The 18,403-nt window shown below is 38.1% G+C and overlaps 1 protein-coding gene across 5 annotated transcripts in view; it reads left to right on the forward strand.

The window, feature by feature from the left end:
- ARHGAP21 (Rho GTPase activating protein 21) overlaps positions 1 to 18,403 on the forward strand; it is a 114,806-nt gene that overhangs the window by 87,825 nt on the left and 8,578 nt on the right. For 4 of the 5 annotated variants that reach the window (XM_027894511.1, XM_027894510.1, XM_027894513.1 and 1 more), the window contains 11 exons: positions 12,079 to 12,237; positions 12,391 to 12,493; positions 12,584 to 12,620; positions 13,079 to 13,204; positions 14,006 to 14,290; positions 15,395 to 15,459; positions 15,540 to 15,688; positions 17,271 to 17,413; positions 17,503 to 17,658; positions 17,766 to 17,844; positions 18,315 to 18,388. In XM_027894511.1, coding sequence (XP_027750312.1) covers positions 12,079 to 12,237; positions 12,391 to 12,493; positions 12,584 to 12,620; positions 13,079 to 13,204; positions 14,006 to 14,290; positions 15,395 to 15,459; positions 15,540 to 15,688; positions 17,271 to 17,413; positions 17,503 to 17,658; positions 17,766 to 17,844; positions 18,315 to 18,388 — 1,376 coding nt within the window. The remainder of the gene's footprint in view (positions 1 to 12,078; positions 12,238 to 12,390; positions 12,494 to 12,583; positions 12,621 to 13,078; positions 13,205 to 14,005; positions 14,291 to 15,394; positions 15,460 to 15,539; positions 15,689 to 17,270; positions 17,414 to 17,502; positions 17,659 to 17,765; positions 17,845 to 18,314; positions 18,389 to 18,403) is intronic. The other variant, XM_027894514.1, reaches the window with a different exon arrangement.

The raw sequence follows: 18,403 nt of genomic DNA on the forward strand, positions 1-18,403 counted from the left end.
ACTCTTACTCATGTGACTTGCTTCCATATTATAGAGAAATGTGTTGACTGAAGTTCAAAGAAGCCTTAAATAAGTCATTTGCACTACGTTTTGGTAAGAGCTGAGCAGTTCAAAAGAAACAAAATCGTAACTCTCTGTTGCAGCCTCTTGGCATAATACCACATGGGATTGAATTCTTATGAACCTCTTGGAATGAAACCTCCTGAATGTTCCAGAAATTCTAAAAACTGGTGCTCCTGAAACCTGGGCACAGTCTGAGCCAGCATGGTACTTGTGGCTGTCTTCCTAGCAAGGAATTCTTGTGCTGGTACAGGTGCTGTGGGAAATTTCCAGCACAGCTCCAGCACCTTGAAGAGGAAATAACCCTCTCTGAATAGGAAGAGCATGAAATGCTGTTAAAAGTGGATCTCTTCCTAAGTTAGAATTAATATGCATTATTCTAACTTTGCTTGTTCCACTATCATTATGCCTAATTACAGCTTTACTTGTTAAAAAGCCTTACTTAATCAGGCAGATAAAACCCTAGATCTGCTTTGAAACTCAGTTAAAGGCTTTTTAACTCTTCTGATGGAAAGTCACTATGATTCCAAGCTTACATATTGCTACTGTTTTGCATACTTTGTGGTGTGTGTTTTTATTACCACTCTCTGCTCCTTAAAAGTAGTAGGTATGGCCACATCATATTTTGGTAGAAATTAATCCAGGAGCATTTGGCTTCTGCAGCAGTGGTTTGTGACTGCTCCTGAGAACAGTACAACATCAGGATGATTTTAGCTCTTGCCAAGTAGCACAGTGCCTTGCACCACAAACAGAAATCCAAGCAGAGGTTCTGTTAAGCTTCCTTATGGCAAATTCTTGCACAGGTCATGGTGGGTTACTGAAGAACTGCCTTTTGACACTAGTCCTTTCACAAAAGGCAGTTGAGAAGCAGGGAGGTTAAATTTTGGGTTTCATTTGCTAATAGAAATGAGAGAGTTGTTCAGACCAAACCTAGTAGATAGATGTAATATCTTTCATGGGAAAAATGGATTTATTTCAAAAAATTAGGAAAGATATTCTGTGCTCCAACTCTTCTTCCGGGTAAGCAGATGTTTTTGGGGGATGACAAAGCTGGCTGGCTTTACAGATAAGCATACTCTGGTATTGCAGGCTTCAGTACTTTCCATGTGCTTCTACATGCAGGGTATTGTGGTTAGCTGAGAAAGCTGCTGTTTTTATTTCAGGTCCAGAGAAAGACTCTGGTCTTGAAATTCTCTTTATTGTTTCAAACTATACCAGTTAGTGTAATGACAGTTTCCTCTTTTACCCAGAAATGGTCTCTCATCTGGTCTCTACATTAATAAAAATAACATTTTCTTAGCAATTGTTGCATTTTTCAGGCTTATAAACACAATTTCTATGTTAGAGAACAGCAAATGATAAATTTCTGACCCACTGGGTAATTTTTGGATGTGTTCACATTACTGGAATGGAAATTAAAATGCTACTTAACATCCTGACTGACATCAGTGACAAGTGGTGCCCCTCAGGGGTCCTTACTTGCGACCAGTGTTATGTAATATCTTCATTAATGACACAGACGGTGGGGAAGATAAGAAACCTTTAGCAGATTTGCAGATGACACCGGGCTTGAGTGATGCAGTTGCCACACCTGAAGGTGTCATCCAGAGGGATCTGGACAAGCTCAAGAAGTGGGCCCATGGGAATCTCATGAGGTTTAATAAGACCAAGCACAAGGTGCTGCTCCTGGTTTGAGGCAGACCCCGGTATCAATCCCGGCTGGGGGATGGACAGATTGAGAGCAGCCCTGCTGAGAAGGCCTTGGGGGTGCTGGTTGATGAGAGGCTGGACATGAGCCAGCACTGTGTGCCCACAGCCCAGGCAGCTGCATCAAAAGCAGTGTGGCCTCAGCAGGGTGAGGGAGGTGATTCTGCCCCTCTACTCCACTCTGGTGAGTGCTGCATCCAGCTCAGAAAGGACATATACCTTTTGGATTGAGTCCAGAGGAGGAACGCTAAGATGATTAGAGGGATGGAGCACCTCTGCTATGAGGAAAGGCTGAGAGAATTGGATTTGTACAGCCTGGAGAAGAGAAGGCTTTGGGTGACCTAATTGTTGCCTTCCAATACCTGCAGAGAGCCAACAAGAAAGATGAAAGTTTTAACAAGAGCATGTAGTGATAGGACGGGGAGCAGCAGCTTCAAACTGAGAGAGAGAGCAGGTTTTGATTAGAGGTTAAGAAGACATTCTCTACTGTGAGAGTGATGAGACACTGGAAAAGGTTGCCCAGAGAAGCTGTGTATGCCCCATCCCTGGAAGTATTTAATGTGAGGTTGGATGGAACTCTGAGCAACCTGGTCTAGTCAAAGGTGTCTCTGTCCACAACGGGGGGTTTGAGTCCCTTCCAACCCAAACCATTCTATGATTCTGTGGGTTTTGTAACTGTAGAGAAAAGGTTGATTCAGAATATAGTTCTTTTAATACGTTTCTTAGACAGAGATGTCTAGTGTGTGTGTGTGAGACTTTGCAGCAAGGTTGAAAATATTTTTTACTTCTTACACTATTTACTGTAGAGTAGAAAGCAGTGTAAAAAAAAGGATAATCCACCTCTCTTACTGAGTTGAATGAACTACCCATAGGAGTGAAATAGAGATGCTTCTTCAGTACTTAACCTGGTTGCAGCATGTCCAGCTGCCAGCGCAGCTTAGTGCTTTGCCCAGTACTACTGGGTGGATGTTCTTCCCAGCTTCACAGTGGGTTGTCACATGAAAATGAATTTTAAATGATATGTTTTTATAACCTTAATGTAAATAAATATCATTTTGAAGTTTAAATTTTTTTAGAAATAAAACAAGTTCATAGTCATCCTATTACGGAGCTTTTCTCTTAGGCGTGTAGTAGCATCAGAGAAGTACAAAGACTTTTCCTGAGAGGTGTGATCCCATTTTAAAAATATTTAGTACATGGTTACCCTAGAAAAATTATAGGTCACTTCATTCCGTTACTAATTTGTGAATAACTGAAAGAATATTAGCCAGATAAAAATATTTGACCAGATTTTTGTAACACACACACAAAAAAGTGTTCTTTGTCTGACTGAAAAGGATACCTAAGGAAAGGTGTAAGAACAGGACAAGGATGTGTGATACTTGGTGTCTCCAACTGTTTGCACTTTACAGCATCTTGAAGCCTAATGTGATTTTAAGTGCTCCGTGAATTTCTCTGTTCTCTTTTGTATTACAGTAAAATTTTGTTATCCAATACCTTGATTGATTTAAATAAAGATTTGCCAGCAGTTTCACAGGTTAAACTATATGGTATTTATTCCCCTTTTGTGTGTGTTTCTCTAAAAGCTGTCTCCTCCTGGCTGAATTTCTGATACAAATATAAGATTTACCAGCATCCTGCTAATCTTGATTCACCGTTCAATGCCACTAATAGTTTTATATCATAGTGCCATAGAACAGAGGGGGTTTGGAAGGGTCCTTGAAGACTGTCTAGTTCCAACCCCCTTGCCTTGGGCTTGGACACTTTCCTCTAGGCCAGGCTTATCAAAGCTCTAGCCAACCTGGCCTTCAACACTTCCAGGAATGGGGATCCGCAGCTTCTCTGGGCAACCTGTTCCAGTGCCTCACCATCCTTGCAATAAATTGCTTTATTGTTTCTACCCTTAGTGCAGGCAAACTACCATAGCAATTTCTATGCTAGTAATCAGACAGATTCTGCTGTTCATCTTGCCTTTAGAGCTGATCTTCATGATAGTTTTCAAAAGCAAAAAGTCATGTACATAACTCCAAGTACTTTTTTGAATGTGTAGTGACTTAGTAACTGTCTTTTCTTAGTGCAGTATATGCCTTACCTTTCCTGTCCTCCTTCTACATCTGTATGCCTCCCTCTGGAGGCTCTTTGGGCTTGGAAGATGACAATGGGAATACACAGACATTGAATGCAATTGAAACAAGAAAATAAATTGATACACTTGCACACACACCGTGAAAAGGGTTATGATGGTATGAATAGACAAAAGTTAGGGGAAACAAGCAGAATTATTCTCATATGCAGTAACAAAACATTTGAAAGAATGTACTTATTCTGTTTTTTCTTCATGAGAAGAGATAAACATCAGACAGAGAGAAGTTCAAAACCTCTGACTTCTCCAGCAGAGATTGAGGCTTGTTAACCCAAAATGTGTGGATACCTTAAGGGCAAATGGTGGCTGAATACAGATGGTTGATATGGTGTGTTTTAAGGAAACTGTAATTTTAGAAAAAACTGTTAGCAGTCAAGATGCAAATGAAAATCTTCAGCTATTGTGATAATTTTCTTTCCTGCAAGTTACTGCCTAGCTACTCCAAACTATGAAAATATAAGTGCTATTGCAGTAGAGATTAGAGCTGACAGATGTTCATTTTTGAGGACTGTTTCTTCTATTATTATAGTGATAGCATTGGCACAGCTTTTAACATGTCATCAGTGTTTCTAAGATAAGCATCAGTCTTCAATTTTTTTTCCAGGGTTTTACAGTGTGGCCTGCCAAATCACTATTGCTTCAGGCTGAAAATTCCAGTGTTTCTTATCCAAAGAACAATTTTTAAATCATTGCGGTATTCTGAAATAGAGTAGCCAAAATACAAAATTACAAATTAGTGTTATAAATACTTCTGTAACTCAGAAATATCATTTTAATTAAAACTTAAAATTGAGAGCAATAATTCGTAACATATAGAAGAGTTTTAATTGAATAGAAGCATCAGATTGTGTGATAATGAGTAATATTTTCAAAGCATAAATCAACCTTACTGGATCATTATAACTTCAAATGATAATTGCAGGTAATAAGGGCATGCTGTCGGGGTTTTTGGCAAAAAAAAAAGTGTATTGGAAATTGCACTTTATGTATTGGTGTAATACTGCAAAGCAAGAACCTTTAAAATTGCTTCATATAGAAAGATACTTATACATTTGTTTAACGCTGAAATAACAGACTGTCATAGATGAAATTTTCAGAACAGTCTCACATGAAGAATAACCTTTGGAAACATTTTCTGTTTGTGTGAAACTCAGTCAGTATAGCAGACATATTATTTACATGAACACATTAGCAGAGGACTGTATTTGATGATTCAGGAGGCTTATTCCAGTCCTGTGTTTCTGGGGCTTAGAGAAATGAATGTGCTCAGCATGCAGACATGTTTCCATTCTATTCTTTAGGCCACACGAGGATAGTTACGTAAAGTAGATATGTGAAGAAGTTCTTTGTAAAGACAATTAGCTCTGCCAGTGCTGGAAGTACTTAACTAACAGAAATATATTTTTAAAGGTTCTTTTGAAAAAATAAGGTAACACATAGTCATGAGGAATCCAGGCAGTAGTGTATCTTCTTTCCAAAGTATGTTTTTCCCCCTTGGAAGTCTGTGCTTACTGAGGCTTTTACTGTTGTAGGTTGAAGTATAAGATGCAGCAGCTTGTACTGTAAGATTTGTAACAAGAAGTCCCTGCAGTGGGATATTTATTAATCTTTGTGCTGTCTTGTTTGATAGCAGGGTCAGTTCCATATAGTTTATTTTTGATCGAACAATTCATTTTTGTTTTATTGGTTACTTCTGGCCTACTCACCATTCAGGTGAAATTGCATATACAGTATTTTTATTTGATTGTCTTACTGACAGACTGTTAAGAAAAATTCTATATTAGTATGTCTATGTTTGCCTTAAGTTCAGCTTCTTCTGGGGTTTCCTTGGAGATAGACTTTTTTTTTTAATTTATTTATTTTTAACTTCCTTGTGTGTGTGTGTGGATGAGGATCCTTTTCCTATCTCTCTTAAGGAAGGGATATCTGGTCCAGAGATAGAAACCTTCTCATCTGTGCCTCAGTTGAATAAAGATAATGTTTTTAATGACTCTTTTAGCCCTTTGCTTTTGAGACAGCAGTATGAGCAGCCTCTCTGCTCTTCTGCAGAAAACTGAAGCTTTTTACAAAGATTGATCACTGTTACAATTCCACAAGATCTATGAGTAATGAAAATTGCACTACATCCTACATGGGCATCTTTAAACACATACCTAATCTAAGAAATGGATATGATTTTCAGAAAGCCAGTAACATTTACAGTACAGTTATCTTCTTCAATGCATGCAGTTTGGGCAAGTGTATGTTGAGCAATTTTTTTTATTTCTGAGGGTGCATGCTGTCTCAGCATTCTTCATCTGAAATTTAAAGCTGTTTCAAGTGTGTGTTCCTACATAGCTATTACATTTTTATGATTTGAATCTTTAAATCAGATAATAGTCTTTGATAAAATATATACTTATTAAATTAAGCTTTTTGGCCACATATTCACATTGTCTGTTTAAATTGAAGTGCCCAATTAGTGTTTTAAATGGCAGTTTGGTCTGCAATACATTTATTAAATAATATAGTTCTTTCTTACAGTCTTTCAAGTTGAAATATTGCTTGAAAGACTGCCATGCCCAGAAGGGTATAAATGTGAAGGATGGCTTTAGCCTTGAGGAGCTAGATTTTTCCAGTCATTTTATATTACCACTGAAGAAAGCTTTGGCACTCTGAATCCCTAGGGATTGGAGGGAGAAATCACCTTTCTCTGTTAATAATCCCTACTAAAGCATCCCTGATGGTTAGTCTCTGAATTTGCTTCCTGTATGTGCATGTTTTGATTCCGTTAACCAAACAATTTCCTTAAATAGTCCTCTCCCAGCTCCCCCTATCAAAAAAAAACCACACCAAAAAAACCCACAAACAAACAAACAAACACAAAAAAAAAAAAGCCGAAAAACAACCCCCCCAAAACACAACAAAACAAACAAAAACCAAAACAAACATACAAACAAAAAATACTCAACCAAAACGAACACAAACCAACCAAAACCCAACAGTCTCTACCAACCGGGATGAACAGACAGCTCTGGTGCAGCTCAACCCATACCTGTCCATCCCACCTAATGAAATGCATCTAAAGGTGCTGACAGAGTTGGCTGGTGTCCTTGCAGAGATATGGTTTATCATCTTTGAAGGATCATGAGGACTGGAAGAACTCCCTGCTAACTGGAAAAAAGCACATTGTGCACACATTTTGAGAAACTATGAGAAGCACAGCTCAGGGAAGATAGTCAGTTGACCTTGTCTCAGTCCTTATGAAAATCATAGAGTTGGTCATCTTGGAAGTTGTTTCTGGGCAAAGGAAGGAGAAGATCATTTGAAATAGCTAGCATGGATTTACCAAGTGCTTGACTAATGGGATTGCCTTTTATGATGAGATGAGTAGATCTGTGAAATGGGAGCAAAACACAAGATGGTCGCCAACCTTGATGTTAGCAAGGGTTTTGAGCTCTTCTGTGGCACAATCCTTGTGCCATAGTCCAGATTGCTGTACTGATGGGTATGTAGGAAAACCGGATCATCAGGTATAAAGGGCAGTGCCTACTAGTTTGTATTCTACCTGGAGCCTGGTTGTAAGTGGTGTTCTTCAGATCCATCTTGTTTAATGTTGATGGCCTAGAGAGGATATGAGGACAGAGAGGACACTTATCAAGTTTGGCAACACTGAAGTACAGGGTGCAGACAGTACATGGGAAGGAGTATTCAGGAGGACTTATCCTAGAGGGGTGGTCTGATAGGAACCTCTTAAATTTCAAGGACATGTGCGAAGTCCTGTTCCTGGAATAGTTTAACTTCCTGCAATGATACTGGCTCCTTGAGAGTAAGGAAGACTTGCACTTTATTGGTCTGCATCAAAAAGAAAGAGCACAGCCAGGATATTGAGGGAGATCTTCCCCTCTGTTTGGCACTTGCTAGACAAGAGCCCTCAGCAAAATGTTCTGAATTTAGCACTAACCCTGTTCAGTGGAGGTGAGCCAAAGGACCTTCCGAGGTTTACTCCCACCTGAATAATTCTGTTATTCATTTAAATTAAATTTGAAGTTCTCAGAATGTGCCTCCTTTCATGTTCAGGTTGTTACTTTCAAACCTTAATGTTTGAGGAACTGTTCCAGGATATGCAGGTATAAACAAAGACATTAAATATATTTTTTTTTTTAGAGACTTTTTTTGTGTTTTGTTCCTTTGAATATTTGGTTAATACTTGTTCCTTAGTTTCTCATCCACACAGTGGGGATAATGTGTCCTGTTTGTCATGCTTTCTCACCCATGAAATCCTCTGTTTTGAAATCTTTGGATCTGCCTCAGAGCCCATTCGGTGTAAATTTGTGTCTTTGCAGAGTCAGTTAATATTTTTCAGCTCACCTACAATCTGTACAGATGCTCCCTCTCTTTGTAGGTCCCTGATCTCCAGCTGCACGGCAATATAAACATACTTTGGTGTATGAATTTCTCTCTGCTTTAGCTAGAGGATCAGTTAACTCTGGTTGCAGCTGTGTTGCCTATTTATTGTAAGTTTTCAGTGTCTTACTCCCATAAATGTTTTTGTAGTAAAGAGCTCCTCCTGAAAATCATTATTTGCAACTGTTGACATGCTCATGGGCAAACGGAGGTTACAGGTGACATCTCCCCCTTGGACCAGAGATGCTCTATCACTGTGCTGACCTGTGTCCAATGGCCGATCTCAAGTAGCTTCTTAGACATAAATGCAGAACGGATTGTGTTTGTATCCATTTCCCAAATGAAAAGTAAAACTTTAATAGTCCTGGAATCATAGAATAAGGGTCCATCAAGATCATCGAGTCCAATTCCTGGCCCTGTTCAGGACTCCCAAGAATCGTACCATGTGCCTGAGAGCATTGTCCAAAACCTTCTTGAACTCAGACAGGCTTGGTGCTGTGGCCACTTCCCTGGGGAGCCCAGTGCCCAGCCACCCTCTGGGTGATAAACCTTTTCCTGATATCAAACCTAAACCTCCCCTTACTCAACTTCAGGCCATTTCCTCAAGTCCTGTCACTGGTCACATGAGTAAAGAGATGCCCCTCCTCTTCCCCTCATGAGGATGTTGAAGACCACAGTGAGGTCTCCCCTCAGTGTCCTTCAGGCTGAACAGACCAAGTGCCCTCAGCTGCTCCTCATAAGGCTTCCCCTCCAGTCCCTTCACCATCCTCGTGGTGTTCCTTTGGACACTCTCTAGTAGTCTAATATCTTTCTTATGTTGTGGTGCCCCAAACTGCACACAATATTCAAGGTGAGGCCGCCCCAGTGCAGAGGAGAGCAGGACAATCCCCTCCTTCACCCGGCTGTTGATGCTTTGCCTGATGCCCCACAGACACAGCTGGCCCTCCTGGCTGCCAGGGCACTGCTGACTCATATTCAATTTGCCATGGACCAGGACCCCCAGGTCCTTCCTTATGGTGCTGCTCTCCAGCCTGTCGTTCCCCAGTCTGTGCACACAACCAGGGCTGCCCTGTCCCAGGTGCAAAATCCAGCACCTGTCCTTGTTAAATTCCATGTGGTAGGTGATTGCCCATCTCTCTAATTCATCGAAGTCTCTTTGCAGGGCCTCTCTGCCCTCAAGGGAGGGAACAGTCCCTCCCAGTTTAGTGTTGTTGGCACACCTCCTTAGTATTCCTTCAAGTCCTGCATCCAGGTCATAAATAAAGATGTTGAAGAGAACTGGGAGGAGGGTGGAGCCCTGAGGAACCCCACTAGTGACTGGCCACCATCCTGATGTTACCCCATTCACTATAACTCTTTGTGCTCGACCTGTGAGCAGGTTGCTCACCCATTACATAGCACGGTTATCCAGCTGTGTGCTGGACATTTTGTTTAGAAGGATCCTGTGAGAGACAGTATTAAAAACTTTGCTTAGGTCTAAAAATATGATATCCACCTGTTTCCCTTGATCAGCGAAGTTGAGAATTATTTTGTGGGGCTTCTCCTCAGGCTTGTTTGTTTTGTACCCTTCACTGCATTTTGGACACAGTCATTTTCATTGATTGGTGAGCCAAACACATCCTTTCCCATGCTGTTCAGGGAGTTTTGGGGGGAAGATATGTCAGTTAATGAAGGAAACTGAATAGGGAGACAAATATTGTAAATACTAAAAAGAAAGAAAAAGTGATATCTGTAGTTGTTTGGGTTTGGTTTCTTATTGCACAGCAGCAATGGAGTTTGCTAGTGCATTAAGTTAATAGGCAGAAACTCCTATGGTGTACATCATGATTTGCTCTGTAATCACTTTATATTATGTAAAAGCTTGCCATTAGCTGACCTTCAGCCTCTTCAGGGATTGAACAGTTATGCCTCCCCTATACCAATGTCATTTGCAGTTCCCGTAAAGTTTGCCTATTTCCAAAATCAATTCAGTTTTGATTCATCTGGGGATTAGATGCACTGTGAAGTGGTAATGATTTGAATAGTTATTGTTGCTTTCAGGGACTTACAAATTGTTTTTCCTCATCTGAATTCTTGGATTTAAGTGTATGGGAAATTGTATAGTGTTGCCAAACATGTTTGTTCACAGCTTGCACAGATCTATTTCAACCACTATTTCAAGTGTTTTAATAACTTTTGGGAGTAGAGACTGTGGCATTTGAGAAGTGTCTGTTAACATAAATAACAAACCTGAACACTTTCAGTTTGCGTGCTATTAACCAATCAATTGTACAGCCAGTGGTTATATTCCTTAGTCAACCTTAGTGTGTTTCAGGGTTTGCTGCAGGGAAGTGCAAATGTAAAAAGGCAACAGGACACTGAGCTGTTGTGGTTTTGAAATGGAAGCGTAGCTGAGGTTTCTTCCTGTCTTCTGGTTTCTATAGAGAAGTAATTTGTAAATGCTTCTAATTTATCACTGTGGATGCAGGTAAAACATGGAAATTTTTAAATTGTAGCGTCACAGTTTGGTGTGAATTGTTTTGCTTTCTCTTTCTATTAATGTTTCTAGTATACAGCTGGGGTTTTTTGGGTATGCTTTTTTAACTTCAAAAATTTTTACCTTTTCCACCACAGACAGTTTAGAGGGGTGTTACTGCTAAACCTTCCTGCACTTTGTTTATTGCTGTGTTTTAAATGTATGTTGCCAAATTTTGATGGTACAAATGCTGCCTTAACAGAACTGTTAGTGACTGTTGGAAAAGCACAATGCAGCACACGCAGTTGTGTTCGCACAAAGCAAAGAATAAACCTCTGTCTGTGAGTGTTCATTGATTTCAATAGGCTTTTCAGTAGCTCTGCATATTACAATTCTTAGCACCTAGGGTACATTCATATTCATTACAGCAGTACAGTTCAGCCCCTGCTCGTGACTTGATTTTTTTTCCTTTCCATTCCCTCTTCTACCAGAGCATGAAGTAGAATTATTTTTCTAGTACTAGTAATGTGTTATAGAAGATGTTGTTTATGGCTGTTTTCTCAAAATGATTGAAAATGCATCTTTTGGCTTCTTCCGTCTTGTAAGAAACATGTTAAATACTAGAAATGCTTAAAGCTTTTTGGAATCTTTTGTGATGACCCTTGTGGCTGTTGAGACTGAGAGGTGCTGGGCATGTATGGCATGCAATCGTTTGTATGAACAATTAGTGGAAGAACTGCTTGGTATGTAGTAGTCCCATCTTTTAAAAGTGTGGGTACTTGCTTTGTTATTTGACTGTACGGAGGATGGGGGGATTGGTTCCTTGGATGCTAGATAGCTAGCTGTTTAAAATGCTCTTTTTGTTTGCTTGTGACTTGGCTTTTTTATTTGAACACTCATTTAAACCAAATGGCTTCTGTTAGTCTGCCTGTATTTTATTGTAGTTGTCTGTCTTTTGAGGTCAGACTTACTGATATAATAAATGTGGGTTTTGCTTATGCATATAAGCAGAAATACTCTGCTTGAAAATAAAATTATGAGAGAATAGCAAATAATTCCTGTTTCTTTCACACATAACAAAATCTATGTTTTTTGCCTTTATCTCTAGTATGCAGTTAACATCCCTACAAAATAAAACAGGCTTCTCTTCATGAAAAAAGAAAGAGTACCTTTGACATTGTGAATTAATTGGACTCTTATGTTTGTTAGAATGACTTCATGTGTAAGATATCTGATATTCCAATAATGAGAAGTTCAGACAGCTATTTGGTTTGAGCATTTGATTAATGCGTTTAATATGTTAATATATGACATATTACCTTTGTAGATGAACCGACTAGTCCTAGTATTGACCATGATATTGCACACATTCCTGCTTCTGCTGTTATTTCTGCATCTGCTTCTCAAGCACCAGCTATAACAACTGTTCCTCCCAGTCCCACATCTCCAATCCCTTTAATTCGGCGACAGCTTTCACATGATCATGGTGAGCGTTGATTTCGTTCTTTTTCTCTTGCAACTTTTTCCTTTCACAATCTGGAGAATGGGAGTGAAAATTGTAAACTCTTTCTTGCTTGAAATAAATTGCAAAAATGTGATTCAGGTTCCCACACACTCAAAAATTTCCATTTGTTTGTAGAATCCATGCGGCCTATTGTTCTGGATAGCCAGCCTGCCGCAAAAACTGAGAGATCAAAGTCGTATGATGAAGGACTGGATGACTACAGAGAAGAGGGAAAATCGTGAGTTCATGAAAAATATCAATTAATTTGGACATCTGTTTTTTGAAGTGTGTAAAATCTCATTTTAACATTTTTTTTTTCTCCCAACAGATCCATTAAGCATGTATCTAGTCTAAAGGGGATTAAGGTAGGTAAATATGTGTATAGCAACTTGTAAACGTAACACAAGTTGTGTGAATTATACAACTCCATTATACAAAATGTGTTAAACAGACATGACGTTTATTGGAATCGCTACTCATCAAATTGTTCAGCTGTATGCATCACTTAAGTGAACATGGTCTCTTTTTCTAGACTCATCACATGGTCCTTGATTTTCATTTTCTTCAGTCTCTGTAAACAGAGCATATGTATGGTGGGCTTTTGTGAAAACATACTAATGAGAGTTTGAGAGTCCGCAAGTTTCTCTAAGTAGTCTTGGGATGTGTAAAGTCACTACTGATATATGGAAACTTTAGAAATTATGTTTTCGCAGAAGGATATTCCTTGGGGCATTTTTAAAGTGAGAAACATCTTGAACCTAGATACTTAGAGAAGTGTGTTTAGAAGTACATTGTGGGGTTCTTTCTGTGATGTTTTCTCTAGGTCCCAGACAGCCAGAAGTCTTCAGAAGACTCTGGTTCCCGAAAAGATTCTTCTTCAGAGGTGTTTGGTGATGCCTCAAAGGAAGGATGGCTCCATTTTCGTCAGCTTGTTACAGACAAAGGAAAGGTATCTGTTGTGTTTGGGTTTTTAACCTGGGAAAAATACTAAACTGGTGAAAAACCAAGATAAGAAACTAGAGGCCTTCCTGGTTTGCTTTTTTGATTTATTTTGGGGGGAATAAGAGCATCAATAAGATTGACAAAATGTTAGACCTGCTAGAACATCGACCTTAGTCAGCTCCTCAGCTTCTTTTACAGACTGCTTTCTAAAACTGTTCAAGTTTTACATTTCAAAGCATCTGTGAAATAAACTAATTCCTAATGATTAATTAAGTAGTAAAAATCAGTCCCTTGGTAGTTGTAGTTTATGGGGTTTTTTTCATCTTTGCTAATAAAGAAAAAGAGCTGTCATTTTTGTGAATGTTGCAGAATGAGTTCAAATTAACCTTCTGCACAAGTGTAGGCTAACACTTCAGGAAAATTGGAAGTCTGGAATTGCAGTGGTGTGAATAGGTGAGTCTGACTTGAAGGCAGTTTGAAAGGCATGGGTGAGAGTCCCCTAAATATTTCTTACTGTATTTGTATTAATGCCTCTGAAATGGTAGTCACATTCGGTTTCTTGCTACTCTCATGTGTGAACTCACACCTAATGGCTGGTCTGGGAGGGCAGATTATTGACCTATTCACTCCTCTAACAGAGAGCAATTAGTGAATCCCGTGTTTGTGTAGTCTTTCTGCCAGCATTCTTAAGAATGGTATAGACAGGTGGTTAATCTTTCTTTTTAAAACTTCTGGAGGTAGTTTTTGTAATCCTCAAATATCCTCTGTAACAAAGAAGCAAACTAACATCTGGGTTGATGTTTTTCAGCGAGTTGGTGGGAGCATTCGGCCATGGAAGCAATTGTATGTTGTTCTTCGAGGTCATTCGCTTTATTTGTACAAGGATAAAAAGGAACAAGTGACCCTGTCTGAGGAAGAACAACCTATAAGCATCAATGCTTGTTTGATAGACATCTCGTACTGTGAAACCAAGAGGAAAAATGTGTTTAGACTCACCACATCAGACTGCGAGTATCTGTTTCAAGCTGAGGACAGAGATAATATGTTAGCATGGATTAAAGCAATACAAGACAACAGCAACTTAAATGATGAGGTAATCATATGATACATTATGAAGAAGACATAGTTCTTGTCTTTTAATTAAAAAAAAATTGTGTTTTCTTAGTATTTGATCAGAAGAAATAATTTGTAATCAACTGGTAGACAAAAATGTGTACAGGAACATACAAGAAATGAGGTGAAAGGCAAGGTAACTGAGTAAAGAAATAGAGCTTAAAAAAAGGCAGACATAGTCATAATCAGAGAACAGAATTTTGAAATAATTAAAGTAATTTCTGATTTGACTAAAGATACACTTTATATTAAACTGATCTTCTAAAAGTCTCTAATATTTTTAATAGGTAATTGCAGGTTTAGTACCTGTGTGGTCTCTCTTCAGACTTGCATTGCAAAGTGTTGTGTGCATTAGTACAGTGTGACAAGTTTCTCAGTAGTTAAAAAGTGAAACTTTGAAGGATGCCTGTTTCTCTGATTAAATGCTGATGTTTCTGTGAATTAAGTTAATGCTAATTGGAAAAGGCAAACATCTGCTATTGTACATAAGGTATCAATATGTGTCCCAATATTGTCCTCAGTGCATTTTCTTTGCGGTTATGAGCAACAGAGGAATATTTTCCTTTCTGTGGTCATGCACATCTGCTCATATGCTAAATAATTACCCAAAGGAAAATGGCTTAATAAGCATTATTACATAAATGGATAAAAGCATATTTGAAGTCGTGGCTGTTTCAGCTCTACTTGTAGTAGCAATTAGTTATATAAGTACTGTGTGCACATAGGACTGGATTTTTCATAGTAGTATGTGCTGATTTGTGTTTTTCTATTTAAAGTTTTAGAAAGTTTAAGAAGATTTAATTCAATTATATTGCTTTGAAAAAAAAATCTAAATAGCAGTACTTAATTTGCAATTACTCACTTTAGTTTTCCTCATTATTTTTAAATGTTCTATCTTTACTGTTCTCAAGGACTGTTTCTTAGTATGTTTGGTTTGGTTATGGGCATGTTTTTTTAAAATGAACTGAAATGTTGATTTTTTTATATGCATTTGGTGACTGGAGGAGTTAATCACGTTCTGAAAGGAAAAACTATTCTTTTCTGTTTTATAAGATTGTAAAGTAGTTCTCAATTCATTTTATAGGATACTGGTGTTACTAGTAGAGATCTAATTAGTCGAAGGATTAAAGAATACTCTACATTGATGAGGTAAGTGAATCTTTTGTTTCTAGTAGTTTTTGTAGAGTTCTTCTCTAGATCATTTTACTAAAGTAGTGTATCTTGTTTAGTTCTTCGAGCAGCAAAACAGAGCCATCTCCCAAAACACCTCGCCAGAGTCTAAGTATCAGACAGACTCTACTTGGAACTAAAGCAGAGCAGAGGACTCAGAGTCCACATTCTCCTAAGGATGAGTCTGAAAGGAAGCTTCTCACTAAAGGTCTGTATGTTTTATGTATTTCTTTAGTTCCTTACTGCCCTAGTGCAAGGCCATCGAGGTATCCTTCTCAGTTTTTTTGAATTCATTAATGTGCAGATGCAAACCAAGTATTAGACAGGATTTTTTAAGCTGCAGCTCTAATCACTCATTTCTTGTAACCACTTCATTTAGACGTGACCTTAAGATATGTTTCAGATCTTCTCAGATCCCTGAAGCTTTTTATTTCAGTCCCTTTTCAAGAGGATTTGGGTTTTTTTTCCCCTTACAGCTTCATGTAGTGTTAACAGTAGTAAAATACAGGTGTTAAGCTTCTTGTGAGCAGTATTTTGCCAAGCTTTGGAAATAATTTTGTGTGTAATTCATACTTTTGTCTCCAGCTGACTTGGAAGTGATAAGGTAAATTTGTATTTCACATATGCTCTTAAGAAACCAAAGTTTTTCTCTGAAATGTTTTTAAAGTAGAGAGGAACAGATTTTTTCATTGTCTTTATCTTTAAAATGCAGGAGTGAAATTATATTTTTTTTTCCAGAACAAAATTACTGCCTGCTGAGTTCTAAAAAAGTCCAGTGAGCTGGCACTGCAAACTTGAATCAGTGTCTGAACTTCATCAAATAATGTCACAAACTACTCTTTTTTTTTCTTTCCTTCTTTTTTTTTTCCCCCCACATAGTCTGTAAACATATGGTATTTTGGATCAGAGTGTTGTTTTAAGACTCTTGTATGCAAATTAAGGCAACTGGATTAGCAGTCACTTTTGATCAACCAATTTTGAACTATTCAGTCTTGAATTTAAGCTGTGAGTGAATTCTGGTTTTTGTTCCCAACACATGTCCCTTTGCTCCTGCTATGCTACACATTATATAACTAAATTGCACATGTTAAGTAAATGTCAGATCTACTGAAATAATATTTCCAGAAAAAAGAACGAAGTAGTATTGTACAAGGTGACTTGCAGTGCAGGATAATTGGGAATTGCAATTTGTGGTGAGCACTGTACAGGAGACGTAAACAAACCAGCTGAACTTCTAATCTGATTCTTGGATGGAGAATGCTTTTAAGTGAGTCCTGTTTGGAACGATTTCAGAGTGACTAAAATCCAGTAATTTGTGAAAGAGTGAGTAGGTCTGCACAAGTGTGAGCGTGGCTGTAGAGTTTGGTGGGTATTTTGTGCAGCAAAATTTGTGATTCGATAGAGAATGTTGTGCTACTAAACATAGATTTTATTTTTCTTAGATGTAGTTTATGTACCTTTAGTCTTTATGCACCTGTAGTCTTAGAATGATGAAATTCCACAGCACTATCTGGCTACTTGCATTTTGAAGTTTGGAGTGTGAGTATGTTCAGATTTATCTTTTACACCATGGAAGAGTAACAGAAGGTGTATTTAAGACAAACTAATGTTTATTGAGTTGTTGTGGAAAGCCAGATGAGTAAAAGATAAAAATGCAGCAGGTGTCACTTGCTCTTTGCAAATCTGTTACCTGTATTGACAGTTGATTTTGTGACTTAAATGTTCTTATTTTTCTTCTTTATTTCTTTTTTTTTTTTTTCACTATCCTAACAAAAAACCCAAAACAAAAGATGAGACAAGCCCACCAAAAGACAAGGGGACATGGAGAAAAGGCATTCCAAGCATTATGAGGAAGACATTCGAAAAGAAGCCATCTGCTGTTGGAACATTTGGTGTCAGGCTAGATGACTGCCCCCCAGCTCATACCAACAAAGTATGGAAGTACAGTTTTTCTTTCATTGTGATTTTAAAATAATTTTTTGATTAATTGCTTATATATATATTACTCTTCTCTTTCTTCAGTATATTCCACTGATTGTTGATATATGCTGCAAACTAGTTGAAGAAAGAGGTCTTGAGTACACAGGTATTTACAGAGTTCCTGGAAATAACGCTGCCATCTCAAGTATGCAAGAAGAGCTCAACAAAGGAATGACTGACATTGATGTTCATGATGATGTAAGTCTTGGATCACACTATTTTCATGTTAAAATCCCAAAAACTTCTGGTTGTGTTGTGACTATAGAAATATAAAGCATGTCTGACCTTTTCTTTTAAATATGTAGAAATGGCGTGACTTGAATGTGATAAGCAGTTTGCTGAAATCCTTCTTCAGAAAACTCCCAGAACCCCTTTTTACCAATGGTAAGTAGTTTTCCTTACAGTTTTATCTTTAGGAATTGCTGTTGAATAGTTGCCTTACAACATTCAGATAATTTGAGAGAAAATCCAGTGGAATCATCCCAACTCTGCAATAAGTGTTCTCTTTCTTAAAGAGCAGGGAGTCAGGGCAATCACAGAGCTTAAGAATGAGATCTGTAAATAGAATTTCTCCGATGGTAATGATGAATATTCAAAAAAAGAGAAAAATTTTCAGTTTTACTGTTGGAATATTCTATAAAAACTGGTTTTTTTTTCTCCTACTGCCATCTTATTATATTATATACAGTATAATGGGCTAATTTATGACTTCCAGGGGCCATTCTTTTAATAAGTTACTTGTGTTCATGGGTGAATGGGGCTGGGAGGTGGGGGTGTATATACATACATATTAGATATAAAACCTTATGTATATGTGTATATATATATGTGATTTATTTCTGTTTTTTTAACAGACAAATATGCAGATTTTATAGATGCCAATAGAAAAGAAGATCCTGTGGAGCGTCTGAAAACACTGAAGAGACTGGTAAACTGAAATCAG

This window comes from Empidonax traillii, unplaced genomic scaffold (assembly GCF_003031625.1).
Source record: "Empidonax traillii isolate 1590-97213 ecotype Southwest subspecies unplaced genomic scaffold, ASM303162v1 scaffold430:size563586, whole genome shotgun sequence".
In the NCBI taxonomy this organism is placed as follows: Eukaryota; Metazoa; Chordata; class Aves; order Passeriformes; family Tyrannidae; genus Empidonax; species Empidonax traillii.